Source organism: Pristiophorus japonicus, chromosome 12 (assembly GCF_044704955.1).
Source record: "Pristiophorus japonicus isolate sPriJap1 chromosome 12, sPriJap1.hap1, whole genome shotgun sequence".
Classification (NCBI taxonomy): domain Eukaryota; kingdom Metazoa; phylum Chordata; class Chondrichthyes; family Pristiophoridae; genus Pristiophorus; species Pristiophorus japonicus.
This window is the reverse complement of record NC_091988.1, coordinates 46,037,208-46,052,140: the sequence shown is the minus strand read 5'-3', so window position 1 is coordinate 46,052,140 and position 14,933 is coordinate 46,037,208. Positions and strand designations below refer to the sequence as shown.

The following is a 14,933-nucleotide window of genomic DNA, read 5'->3' as shown; positions in this document are numbered from 1 at the left end:
CAACGCTCCTCTCTTGAAACGGCCCATTAGAAGCTTCTTAAAATTCATTATTTTTGACCACGCTTCTGGTCACCGCTTCTACCGTGGCTAGCTATTGGTTCCTTTTTCCTGCAGTGCTGAAATCATTACTTGAAAAATGCTACAAATGTGCTGTCAAAAAGAGTTCAGAGGAATGAACAGCAGAGTTGAAGAATGTGACGAGGGTGCCTGTACAGGAGCAAGGATGGCCATGAGGACAAGGCCAAATGTCTTTAGTCAGTAGGAATTCCACTTGCTTTAATTAGTCATAGTTTACAAGTCAAAACTTGCACCCATTGTAATATCGTGAGCTCTCCTCTTTCAACTACCAAGGCCCCAAAGTAGTGATTCACTTTGTGGTTACACTCAATAGGAATCAGATAGTGTTTCAGTTAAGCCACTAGCCTGCAGAGCAGCAGCAATAAACAGAGGTTTCAAATCTTAGCCAGCAACATTTGTAAACTGTACCAACTCAAAGCAGTAAACCCCATGTTTAGACACCACCTCCAGATCAGAGTACATCATAGAGCGTGCAAAATTAAAGGGTGGAGTAGATTAAGCACACTTAATGATTAGCAAGTACAGCTCTTTTTTGACATGTTCTTGTGCAGTGCAGTGGAAACGGATTGTAAATCATTGAAGAGTTAAACTGACCGTATCTTATGGAGCTGTGGCCAACCTTTCCACACTTAGCACATCAGATTATCTGCCCATTACACTCTCAAAGCTAAACAAAGGGAAAGTTCAGAAAGTTTATCAATTGTTTTACTGATGGCCATGCCATGGCCAACATTATACTTCGTGTTTCTGGAGTAAAAATCAAAACTAAAACAGGCGTTCGCTCAAGACATTGGCTCAGATTCTGTGGCAGGAATAACAGTGATGTGATCAGTGCTCACCGTTATTAAGGAGCAAAGCAGACAACATTGCCGACGTGCGCAGTTAAACACAAAAACCAGGAAAGTTGCTGTCTGATTTGTCTTGCCCCTCCACAAGCTTCGCTTCACCGATACCTTGCCGAGAGACTCAGCATTCAAACACACGAAGGGCATGAAGTTGTGGTACTTACCCATTAGATACCAACTAAACACGCCAGAAAAGGTTAGGGTTTGTCCATTCAAATGCAAGTGAATTTTTAACACCCTAATAAGTCTTAATTACTGCCTAACAACCTCTCTGCCGCTGATAATATACTTTTACAAATGAGCAGTCTCATTCCTTCAGATGTTAATTATATTAAAAAATTAAAAATTATTTAAAAAAAATTTCCTCTCTCTAAATCCCACCTTTCTTTCCCTCTCTATGTCACTTTCTGAACATGATTCTACACTGAATTTAATATTCAAACTGACACTTCCTGGTTTAGGCTCTGCGTGCCTAAGTCATGATTCGGGTTGGCAGGCTGTAACTAGTGGGGTACCGCAAGGATCAGTGCTTGAGCCCCAGCTATTCACAATCTATTCAACATTCAGGAAAGATAGAATAAAAGGAAAAGGAGGTGGGGTAGCATTGCTGGTTAAGGAGGAAATTAAGGCAATAGTTCGGAAGGACATTAGCTTGGATGATGTGGAATCTATATGGGTAGAGCTGCAGAATACCAAAGGGCAAAAAACGTTAGTGGGAGTTGTGTACAGACCTCCAAACAGTAGTAGTGATGTTGGGGAGGGCATCAAACATGAAATTAGGGGTGCGTGCAATAAAGGTACAGCAGTTATAATGGGTGACTTTAATATGCACATAGATTGGGTTAACCAAACTGGAAGCAATACGGTGGGGGAGGATTTCCTGGAGTGCATAAGGGATGGTTTTTTAGACCAATATGTCGAGGAACCAACTAGGGGGGAGGCCATCTTAGACTGGGTGTTGTGTAATGAGAGGATTAATTAGCAATCTCGTTGTGCGAGACCCCTTGGGGAAGAGTGACCATAATATGGTGGAATTCTGCATTAGGATGGAGAATGAAACAGTTAATTCAGAGACCATGGTCCAGAACTTAAAGAAGGGCAACTTTGAAGGTATGAGGCGTGAATTGGCTAGGATAGATTGGCGAATGATACTGAAGGGGTTGACTGTGGATGGGCAATGGCAGACATTTAGAGACCTCATGGATGAACTACAACAATTGTACATTCCTGTCTGGCGTAAAAATAAAAAAGGGAAGGTGGCTCAACCGTGGCTATCAAGGGAAATCAGGGATAGTATTAAAGCCAAGGAAGTGGCATACAAATTGGCCAGAAATAGCAGTGAACCCGGGGACTGGGAGAAATTTAGAACTCAGCAGAGGACGACAAAGGGTTTGATTAGGGCAGGGAAAATGGAGTACGAGAAGAAGCTTGCAGGGAACATTAAGACGGATTGCAAAAGTTTCTATAGATATGTAAAGAGAAAAAGGTTAGTAAAGACAAACGTAGGTCCCCTGCAGTCAGAATCAGGGGAAGTCATAACGGGGAACAAAGAAATGGCGGACCAATTGAACAAGTACTTTGGTTCGGTATTCACTGAGGAGGACATAAACAACCTTCCGGATATAAAAGGGGTCGGAGGGTCTAGTAAGGAGGAGGAACTGAGGGAAATCCTTATTAGTCGGGAAATTGTGTTGGGGAAATTGATGGGATTGAAGGCCGATAAATCCCCAGGGCCTGATAGACTGCATCCCAGAGTACTTAAGGAGGTGGCCTTGGAAATAGTGGATGCATTGACAGTCATTTTCCAACATTCCATTGACTCTGGATCAGTTCCTATCGAGTGGAGGGTAGCCAATGTAACCCCACTTTTTAAAAAAGGAGGGAGAGAGATAACAGGGAATTATAGACCGGTCAGCCTGTCATCGGTAGTGGGTAAAATGATGGAATCAATTATTAAGGATGTCATAGCAGTGCATTTGGAAAGAGGTGATATGATAGGTCCAAGTCAGCATGGATTTGTGAAAGGGAAATCATGCTTGACAAATCTTCTGGAATTTTTTGAGGATGTTTCCAGTAGAGTGGACAAGGGAGAAGCAGTTGATGTGGTATATTTGGACTTTCAGAAGGCTTTCGACAAGGTCCCACACAAGAGATTAATGTGCAAAGTTAAAGCACATGGGATTGGGGGTAGTGTGCTGACATGGATTGAGAACTGGTTGTCAGACAGGAAGCAAAGAGTAGGAGTAAATGGGGACTTTTCAGAATGGCAGGCAGTGACTAGTGGGGTACCGCAAGGTTCTGTGCTGGGGCCCCAGCTGTTTACACTGTATATTAATGATTTAGATGAGGGGATTAAATGTAGTATCTCCAAATTTGCGGATGACACTAAGGTGGGTGACAGTGTGAGCTGCGAGGAGGATGCTATGAGGCTGCAGAGCGACTTGGATAGGTTAGGTGAGTGGGCAAATGCATGGCAGATGAAGTATAATGTGGATAAATGTGAGGTTATCCACTTTGGTGGTAAGAACAGAGAGACAGACTATTATCTGAATGGTGACAGATTAGGAAAAGGGGAGGTGCAACGAGACCTGGGTGTCATGGTACATCAGTCATTGAAGGTTGGCATGCAGGTACAGCAGGCGGTTAAGAAAGCAAATGGCATGTTGGCCTTCATAGCGAGGGGATTTAAGTACAGGGGCAGGGAGGTGTTGCTACAGTTGTACTTGGGTGAGGCCACACCTGGAGTATTGTGTACAGTTTTGGTCTCCTAACCTGAGGAAGGACATTCTTGCTTTTGAGGGAGTGCAGCGAAGGTTCACCAGACTGATTCGCGGGATGGCAGGACTGACCTATCAAGAAAGACTGGATCAACTGGGCTTGTATTCACTGGAGTTCAGAAGAATGAGAGGTGATCTCATTGAAACATACAAAATTCTTACAGGCTTGACAAGGTAGATGCAGGGAGGAGGTTCCCTCTGGCTGAGGAGTCTAGAACCAGGGGTAACAGCCTCAGAATAAGGGGTCGGCCATTTAGAACGAGATGAGGAGAAACTTCTTCACTCAGAGGAATGTGAATCTTTGGAATTCTCCACCCCAGAGGGCTGTGGAGGCTCAGTCTTTGAGAGTATATTCAAGGCAGAGATCGCTAGATTTTTGGATATTAAGGGAATCAAGATATATGGGGATAGTGCAGGAAAGTGGAGTTGAGGTAGAAGATCAACCATGATCTCATTAAATAGCGGAGCAGGCTCGAGGGGCTGAATGGCCTACTCCTCCTCCTAATTCTTATGTTCTTATGATTCTTCACTCCAATTGGTTAAAGAGACACACTGTTTTTTGGGCTGCTCACACACACCACAAATTCCTTATAGAGAGTGCTGCGTTGAATCAGACACCCGATGGCAGTAAGTTCCCGCTCAACAGCCGCGAAAGATCTGTGGGCAGTTGTCAGTGTGATGAATGGCAAGCGCCATTCTTTTGCCGCTGACTTCAAAATCCGGGCTAATCTATTTTCCAATTTATTTTCAACAGGTTGATGTTGGGGTAGGGGGCAGAGCTGAGCTGCCAGATTGAGTGCATTTCATGGGGGGGTGGGGGGGGGGGGGAAAGAGAGAGAGAGAGAGAGAGAGGGGAACAGATTGAATAGCTCTGTGAGCCATTGCTTAGAAAGCTCGTAAAAAGATCTTATAAAAATATACATGCATTTTTTTCTGAAAAATTCTATGAAAATACCACAAAAGCTCCCGTTTATTGCAGTTTTCCAGGTTGTTTCATAAGAATGTGCAAACAGCTTTTTGTAAAACAGATTCAGAAGAGCCAATTAAGACGAAGTCACAGCTCCAGAAAAAGCAATGCTTTCTCCATGCTCTGAGCCTTTTACACAATCGTTTGCAAACATCCCGTGAAATCCTGTGACAGCGTTCAGAATTCACTGCTGAATACACAAGTGATGTTTGCTGGACTGTTAATACTGTACCAGACAGTTTGTTACAGCTTAGAAGCACATATTAACTTTGTAATGACAGCTAGCAATGTTTCCAGGGACTGCAGTCACAAATCCACAGGCAACTCTTCGTTCTTTTCATCTTGGTCCAGTTTGCATAATTATTTGTCTCCAGCCCGAGACTCGACATCAACGTTTTTTGGGCAGGTTTACATCCCTAAATGTCAATTTAGTGAGCGTGGCAAGATTTGGCAAAGAGACTGGAGAGCATTGTAGATTAAGACACTGACTGCCCTGGATTAAATTCCAGATCAGATTGGTGGAGTGAAAATCTACACTCTGTTGTAAGGATCTTGTATAAAAAGGGATTTGAACAAACTCAACTTAGTTCCACAATATTGAACTATCAATGATTGACCTCTTGACCCTATCTCACTTAGAGCAGGTGCTTCAGACATTGTTGGGGGAGAATTGATCCCTTAATTGTATACGTGTGACGGTATACTCAAAGCACTCAACACTAAAGCATTTACATTCCTGACCTTCACAAGCACACACAACAATTCCCCCTTGGACATCGCCAACTAAATGCACCTAGATTTCCAAATATGGCTACACAACGTGACTGAATGTGGCCAGTCCGCCTCTGGTGCAAGTGAACCTGCCTTGTATCACCCTCCTTTCATCCTCTCCTCCAAATAATACAGAAAAATAATTCCCATATTGTTAATTGTAGTAATCAAAACTATTGCTAGCTAAAATCCAGGACAAAAACCCCAAAAATGTCAAAGAAATGTTTTGAAAAGATATGTATTTTTGCTATACAGTATTTATTACAGCACCATTTCTGGAGAAAGTAGGTATAATAGGGATTATCATTCTAGTTAACCACCGATTTCACTTCACTGAGGGTGTAACACTATTACCAACTTAAGAATTTTAATATATCATATGTAGATGATGAATTTAAATAAGTAGTTGAAACAGTCACATATTTTTTACAAGAGCACTTTTGGTCTACTGAAAGGTTGATCCCTGATCACAGAATGTAACATGGGCAGGAATCTGGTGGCTGTGGCTTCGGCTTCAACAAGTGCGTAAAAAGGAAGAGACTAGAGGAAATAAACATGGTCCATTAGAGGCAAAGACAGGAGAATATATAATGGGGAATAAAGAAATGGCAGAGATGTTAAACAATACTTTGTGTCTGCCTTCACAGTAAAAGGCACAAAAAACATACTGGAAATAGTGGGGAAACAAGGGTCGAATGAGTGTGAGACATTTAAACTAATTAACATCTGCAGAGAAAAAGTACTGGAGAAACTAATGGGACTAAAGGCCGACAAATCCCTTGGACCAGAGTGCCTACATCTTAGGGTTTCAAAAGAGGTGGCTACAGAGATAGTGGACGCATTAGTTTTGATCTTCCAGAAATCACTACATTCTAGAACGGTCCCCGCGGATTGGAAGGTAGCAAATATAACCCTGCTATTCAAGAAAGGAGGGAGAGAGAAAACATGAAATTATAAGCAGTTGGTCTCTTCATTAGTAGGGAAAATGTTAGAATCTATCATTAGGGATGTGGTAACAGGGCACTTGGAAAATCATAATATGATTAGAAGAGTCTCCACGGGTTCATGAAAGCGAAATTGTGTTTGAAAAATGTATTAATTTTTTTTTTTGAGGGTGTTACTAGCAGGGTAGATAAGGGAGAACGAGTGGATGCAGTATATTTGGATTTTCAAAACGTATTCAATATGGTGCCACACAAGAGGTTGTTACACAAGATTAGGGCTCATGGGATGGGGTAATATATTAAGCATGTATTGAGGATTGGTTAATGGACAGAAAGTAGAGAGTAGGAATAAACGGGTCATTCTCGGGTTGGCACGTTGTAACTAGAAGGGTGGCGCAAGGATCAGTGCTTAGGCCTCAGCTATTTACAATCTGCAATGACTTTCCCTGTGGTTGACAGCAGGGAGATGCCTCAAATCTGGCACCAAGCTTATGGGCTACAGGGCAGTAGTGATACCCGCCTTCCTATATGGCTCAGAGACGTGGACTATATACAGCAGACATCTCAAAGCGCTGGAGAAGTACCACCAGCGCTGCCTCCGCAAGATCTTGCAAATCCATTGGCAGGACAGACGCACCAAAGTCAGTGATCTCGCTCAGGCCAACATTCCCAGCATCAAAGCATTGACCACACTCGATCAGCTCCATTGGGCGGGCCACATCGTTCGCATACCCGACATGAGACTCCCAAAGCAAGCGCTCTACGCGGAGCTTCAATACGGCAAGCAAGCCCCAGATGGGCAGAGGAAACGCTTCAAGGACACCCTCAAGGTCTCATTGACAAAGTACAATATCCCCACCGACTCCTGGGAGTCCCTGGCCTACAACTGCCCAAATTGCAGGAAGAGCATCTATGAGGGCGCTGAGCACCTCAAGTCCCTTCAAAGATTACTACACAAGATAAAAGTTCACGGGGTTGGGGGTAATATATTAGCATGGATAAAGGATTGGCTAACTAACAGAAAACAGAGAGTCGGGATAAATGGTTCATTCTCTGGTTGGCAAACAGTACCTAGTGGGGTGCCACAGGGATCAGTGCTGGGACCCCAGCTATTTACAATCCATATTAACGACTTGGAAGAAGGGACTGAGTGTAATGTAGCCAAGTTTGCAAAGATGGGAGGAAAAGCAATGTGTGAGGAGGACACAAAAAATCTGCAAAAGGACATGGACAGGCTGAGTGAGTGGGCAAAAATTTGGCAGATGGAGTATAATGTTGGAAAGTGTGAGGTCATGCACTTTGGCAGAAAAAAATCAAAGAGCAAGTTATTATTTAAATGGAGAAAGATTGCAAAGTGCCGCAGTACAGCGGGACCTGGGGGTACTTGTGCATGAAACACAAAAGGATTGTATGCAGGTACAGCAAGTGATCAGGAAGGCCAATGGTATCTTGACCTTTATTGCAAAGGGGATGCAGTATAAAAGCAGGGAAGTCTTGCTACAGCTATACAAGGTATTGGTGAGACCACACCTGGAATACTGCATGCAGTTTTGGCTTCAATATTTACGAAGGGATACACTTGCGTTGGAGGCAGTTCAAAGAAGGTTCACTAGGTTGATTCCAGAGATGAGGAGGTTGAGTTATGAGGAAAGGTTGAGTAGGTTGGGCCTCTACTCATTGGAATTCAGAAGAATGAGAGGTGATCTTATCGATTATGAGGGGGCTTGACAGGGTGGATGCAGAGAGGATGTTTCCACTGAAAGGGGAGACTAGAACTAGAGGACATGATCTTAGAATAAGGGGCCGCCCATTTAAAACAGAGATGAGGAGCAATTTCTTCTCTCAGAGGGTTGTAAATCTGTGGAATTTGCTGCCAGAGAGCTGTGGAAGCTGGGACATTGAATAAATTTAAGACGGAAATAAGACAGTTTCTTAAACGATAAGGAGATAAGCGGTTATGGGGAGCGGGCGGGGAAATGGAGCTGAGTCCATGATCAAATCAGCCATGATCTTATTGAATGGCGGAGCAGGCTCGAGGGGCCGTATGGCCTACTCCTGTTCCTATTTCTTATGTTCTTAGCCGAGAACAAGCAGAAACCAAGCGTAGACAGCGGAAGGAGTGTGTGTCAACCCAGGCTCCCAGCCCACACTTTCCTTCAACCACTGTCTGACCCACGTGCGACAGAGACTGTAGGTCCCGCATTGGACTCCTCAGTTACCGGAGAACTCACTTTTAGAGTGGAAGCAAGTCATCCTCGACTCCAAGGGACTGCCTGTGATGATGATGATTTACAATCTATATCAATGACTGAAATGAGGGGATCGAGAGTAATGTATCCAAGTTTGCTGATGATGCAAAGCTAGGTGGGAAAGTAAGCTGTGAGGAGGATGCAAAGAGGCTGCAAAGGGATATAGACTGATTAAGATAGGCCAAGAAGGTGGCAGATGGAATATAATGTGGAGAAATGTGAAGTTTGTTATTTTGGTAGGAAAAATAGAAAAGCAGAATATTTTTTTAAACGGAGATTGGTATTCAGAGGGACTCGGGTGCCCTTGTACATAAATCACAGAAAGTTAACATGCAGGTACAGCAAGCAAGCAGGAAACCAAATGGTATGCTCGCCTTTATTGCAAGAGGGTTGGAGTACAAGAACAAATAAGTCTTGCTGTAATTATAAGGACTTTGGTGAGACCAAACCTGGAGTACTGTGCACAGTTGTGGTCTCCTTACCTAAGGAAGGACATATTTTCCTTAAAGGGGGTGAAACAAAGGTTCCAGGGATGAGAGGGTTGTCCAATGAGGAGAACATGAGTAGAATGGGCCTATATTCTCTGGAATTTAGAAGGATGAGAGATGATCTAATTCAAATGTACAAAATTCCTAGAAAGCACGACAGAATAGTTGGGGAGAGGCTGTTTCACCTGGTTTGAGAGTCTAGAACCAGGGGTCATAGTTAAATGGTCAGCCATTTAGGACTAAGATGAGGAAAATGTCTTCACTCATGGTGTGAATCTTTGGAATTCTCTACCCCAGAGGGCTGTGGAGGCTTAGTCATTGAGTATATTCAAGACAGAGATCGAAAGACTTTTGACACTAATTGAATCAAGGGATATGAAAGTGCGGGAAAGTGGATTTGAGGTAGAAAATCAGCTATGACCTTATTGAATGGCGGAGCAGGCTCGAGGGGCTGTATGGCCTACTCCGATTTCTTTTCTTTGTCTTCCAAGTTTCCTGGCTGCAATTCACCTGATCCTACACCACGGGGATGAAATTCCTCCTTTAAATGAAAGCAACTTACCAATGAAATTGCACATTCAGAAATTGACTATGCATTGCATCAATTTTGTTAGCAGATTATGGAGAATAATAGAAAAATCTGCATTTTGTTGAGAATTTCACCCCCCACCACACTCTTGGTGCAGCTCAGACCACAAGTTGGGGACCAGCAACTCACAGCCGTTAGCTCCAACTGATGACCGCTACTCTTAATTGGTCCAACTCAAAGAAAATACCCAGTTTAGAAAAGGATTCAAGTTCTGCCCAATGATTACTAAAATAAAATTCAAATACTTACTGATTTTGGGAATTACAAATTTCTGCATTATCCTCAGGATCGTCACAAAAGCTGTATGCTGAAATTGGGGAGGGGGGAAAAAAGATAAAATTGTATCAAAATGGATATTCCGGAAAGTAAAAGTGCAGCTATCAGACAATCTCCCAGATGGGAGAATATGACATTTTAATGAATCTGGAACCAATCAATCTGTAACTTAATGAGAAGCTGAAGGTCATTACAGGGTCCAGAGGTTCAACAAGTTTGAAAGTTAGATCAAGATCCCTCAGTTCCGTTTCCACAACAGAACTCCAACTTCAGGTAGGTTTAGTGACTTCATTTATTACTATTTGCAACGCCAAGTAGGTGTTAGTTCTCTCTGAACTGTCTATAACCTGCTCTCTCCAGTCACAAGGACACAGTTCTTTTCTCAGAAGATTTGTGCAAGTTTTAGTGTACGCCCAGTACCCCAGTTATTCTAGGGGTTAGACTTTCCCTTTCATTTTTGGCGCTTTTCTCGGGGGTTTTGTTTGGTGAAAAACCATCTGACTCTGGATCAGTTCCTATGGAGTGGAGGGTAGCCAATGTAACCCCACTTTTTAAAAAAAGGAGGGAGAGAGAAAACAGGGAATTATAGACCGGTCAGCCTGACATCGGTAGTGGGTTAAATGATGGAATCAATTATTAACTTTTACAGAAAAATAAAACGGAAAAGAGTGACTAAAGTAAATGTTGGTCCCTTAGAAGATGAGAAGGGGGATTTAATAATGGGAAATGTGGAAATGGCTGAGACTTCAAACAATTATTTGCTTCGGTCTTCACAGTGGAAGACACAAAAACCATACCAAAAATTTCTGGTCATAGGAATGTGGGAAGGGAGGACCTTGAGACAATCACTATCACTAGGTGGGGGTAGTGCTGGACAGGCTAATGGGACTCAAGGTAGAGTCCCTGGCCCTGATGAAATGCATCCCAGGGTATTAAAAGAGATGGCGGAAGTTATAGCAGATGCATTCATTATAATCTACCAAAATTCTCTGGACTCTGGGGAGGTACCAGCGGATTGGAAAGCAGCTAATGTAACACCTCTGTTTAAAAAAGGGGGCAGACAAAAGGCAGGTAACTATAGGCCGGTTAGTTTAACATCTGTAGTGGGGAAAATGCTTGAAACTATTAAGGAAGAAATAGCGGGACATCTAGATAGGAATAGTGCAATCAAGCTGACGCAGCATGGATTCATGAAGGGGAAATCATGTTTAACTAATTTACTGGAATTCTTTGAGGATATAACGAGCATGGTGGATAGAGGTGTACCGATGGATGTGGTGTATTTAGATTTCCAAAAGGCATTCGATAAGGTGCCACACAAAAGGTTACTGCAGAAGATAGAGGTATGCGGAGTCAGAGGAAATGTATTAGCATGGATAGAGAATTGGCTGGCGAAAAGAAAGCAGAGAGTCGGGATAAATGGGTCATTTTCGGGTTGGAAATCGGTGGTTAGTGGTGTGCCACAGGGATCGGTGCTGGGACCACAACTGTTTACAATATACATAGATGACCTGGAAGAGGGGACAGAATGTATTGTAACAAAATTTGCAGATGACACAAAGATTAGTGGGAAAGCGGGTTGTGTCGAGGACACAGAGAGGCTGCAAAGAGATTTAGATAAGTTAAGCGAATGGGCTAAGGTTTGGCAGATGGAATACAATGTCGGAAAGTGTGAGTTCATCCATCTTGGGAAAAAAAAACAGTAAAAGGGAATATTATTTGAATGGGGAGAAATTACAACATGCTGAGGTGCAGAGGGACCTGGGGGTCCTTGTGCATGAAACTCTTCCAAAATGTTAGTTTGCAGGTGCAGCAGGTAATCAGGAAGGCGAATGGAATGTTGGCCTTCATTGCAAGAGGGATGGAGTACAAAAGCAGGGAGGTCCTGCTGCAACTGTATAGGGTATTGGTAACGCCGCACCTGGAGTACTGCGTGCAGTTTTGGTCACCTTACTTAAGGAAGGATATACTGGCTTTGGATAGGGTACAGAGACGATTCACTAGGCTGATTCCGGAGATGAGGGGGTTACCTTATGATGATAGATTGAGTAGACTGGGTCTTTACTCGTTGGAGTTCAGAAGGATGAGGGGTGATCTTATTGAAACATTTAAAATAATGAAAGGGATAGACAAGATAGAGGCAGAGAGGTTGTTTCCACTGGTCGGGGAGACTAGAACAAGGGGGCACAGCCTCAAAATACGGGGGAGCCAATTTAAAACCGAGTTGAGAAGGAATTTCTTCTCCCAGAGGGTTGTGAATCTGTGGAATTCTCTGCCCAAGGAAGCAGTTGAGGCTAGCTCATTGAATGTATTCAAGTCACAGATAGATAGATTTTTAACCAATAAGGGAATTAAGGGTTACGGGGAGCGGGCGGGTAAGTGGAGCTGAGTCCACAGCCAGATCAGCCATGATCTTATTGAATGGCGGAGCAGGCTCGAGGGGCTAGATGGCCTACTCCTGTTCCAAATTCTTATGTTCTTATGTAATTATTAAGGATGTCATAGCAGCGCATTTGGAAAGAGGTGACATGATAGGTCCAAGTCAGCATGGAGATGTGAAAGGGAAATCATGCTTGACAAATCTTCTGAAATTTTTTGAGGATGTTTCCAGTAGAGTGGACAAGGGGGAACCAGTTGATGTAGTGTATTTGGACTTTCAAAAGGCCTTCGACAAGGTCCCACACAAGAGATTAATGTGCAAAGTTAAAGCACATGGGATTGGGGGTAGTGTGCTGACGTGGATTGAGAACTGGTTAGCAGACAGAAAGCAAAGAGTAGGAGTAAATGGGTACTTTTCAGAATGGCAGGCAGTGACTAGTGGGGCTCCGAAAGGTTCTCTGCTGGGCCCCAGCTGTTTACATTGTACATTAATGATTTAGACGAGGGGATTAAATGTAGTATCTCCACATTTGCGGATGACACTAAGTTGGGTGGCAGTGTGAGCTGTGAGGAGGGTGTTATGAGGTTGCAGAGTGACTTGGATAGGTTAGGTGAGTGGGCAAATGAAGTATAATGTGGATAAATGTGAGGTTATCCACTTTGGTGGTAAAAACAGAGAGACAGACTATTATCTGAATGGTGACAGATTAGGAAAAGGGGAGGTGCAACAAGACCTGGGTGTCATGGTACATCAGTCATTGAAGGTTGGCATGCAGGTACAGCAGGCGGTTAAGAAAGCAAATGGCATGTTATAAGAACATAAGAACATAAGAATTAGGAACAGGAGTAGGCCATCTAGCCCCTCGAGCCTGCTCCGCCATTCAATAAGATCATGGCTGATCTGGTCGTGGACTCAGCTGCACTTACCCGCCCTCTCCCCGTAACCCTTAATTCCCTTATTGGTTAAAAATCTATCTATCTTTGAGTTGAAAACATTCAATGAGCCAGCCTCAACTGCTTCCTTGGGCAGAGAATTCCACAGATTCACAACCCTCTGGGAGAAGAAATTCTTTCTCAACTCGGTTTTAAATTGGCTCCTCCGTATTTTGAGGCTGTGCCCCCGAGTTCTAGTCTCCCCCACCAATGGAAACAACCTCTCTGCCTCTATCTGGTCTATCCCTTTCATGATTTTAAATGTTTCTATAAGATCACCACTCATCCTTCTGAACTCCAACGAGTAAAGACCCAGTCTACTCAATCTATTATCATAAGGTAACCCCCTCATTTCTGGAATCAGCCTAGTGAATCGTCTCTGTACCCCTTCCAAAGCTAGTATATCCTTCCTTAAGTAAGGTGAGCAAAACTGCACACAGTACTCCAGGTGCGGCCTCACCAATACCTTATACAGTTGCAGCAGGACCTCCCTGCTTTTGTACTCCATCCCTCTCGCAATGAAGGCCAACATTCCATTTGCCTTCCTGATTACCTACTGTACCTGCAAACTAACCTTTTGGGATTCATGCACAAGGAAGCAGTCAGTGTCAGCCGTGGCTCAGTGGGTAGCACATGCGCCTCCGAGGCAGAAGGTTGTGGGTTCAAGTCCCACTCCAGGGACTTGAGCACGAAAATTCTAGGCTGACCCTCCCAGTGCAGTGCTGAGGGAGCGCTGCACTGTCGGAGGTGCCGTCTTTCGGATGAGATGTTAAACCGAGGCCCCGTTTGCCCTCTCAAGTGGACATAAAAGATCCCAGGGCACTATTTGCCCCTGTTTTGTTATTTAAAGGGGCTGCTCCTGAAATTCTGGCTGCACTTCAGTCCCACACTCCTGATCTTCGGGCATCCTGTGCGGAGGGGAGCGGGTAGGTCAGAGGGCCTCCTCGTAGGACTGCTCCTGGGCACGGCCAAGGGGGCCATCAGCCGGTCCAGGCAGCGGGCGGTCGAGGGGGTCGTTCAGCCAGACTGCCTGCCTCTCTTCCGCGCATACATCCGGTCCAGGGTGTCCCTGGAGATGGAGCACGCGGTGTCCACCGGTACACTCGCGGCCTTCCGCGAGAGGTGGGCACCGGAGGGACTGGAGTGCATCATCACGCCCGGCAACCAAATTTTAATTTGATTTTATGTTTTTAAGTTAATTCGTTTTAATTGCCGGTGCTTTTAGTGTCCCCCTCCCCTTTTATAGGGGGCACTTGGAGAAAAAATATGTTTTTTGTGCCCAAAAAAGACCCCCAAAAAAATACCACAAAAATGTTTTTAAAAGGGCATTGTAAATGTTGGTGTTTCCCCCAGATCGGGGGGCACGGTTTAATGTTTTTTGTTTACTCCTAAAAGAGTTTCATGCACAAGGTCCCCCAGGTCCCTCTGCACCACAGCATGTTGTAATTTCTCCCCAATCAAATAATATTCCCTTTTACTGTTTTTATTCCCAAGGTGGATGACCTCACACTTTCCGACATTGTGTTCCATCTGCCAAACCTTAGCCCATTCGCTTAACCTATCCAAATCTCCTTGCAGCCTCTCTGAGTCCTCTACACAACCCGCTTTCCTACTAATCTTAGTGTCATCTGCAAATT

The 14,933-nt window shown here is 44.0% G+C and overlaps 1 protein-coding gene across 1 annotated transcript in view; it reads right to left on the bottom strand.

Annotated features, from left to right (window-relative positions):
• Positions 1 to 14,933, bottom strand: part of LOC139277223 (protein shisa-5-like) — a 118,418-nt gene that overhangs the window by 85,550 nt on the left and 17,935 nt on the right. The window contains exon 2 of the mRNA XM_070895381.1: positions 9,958 to 10,015. Coding sequence (XP_070751482.1) covers positions 9,958 to 10,015 — 58 coding nt within the window. The remainder of the gene's footprint in view (positions 1 to 9,957; positions 10,016 to 14,933) is intronic.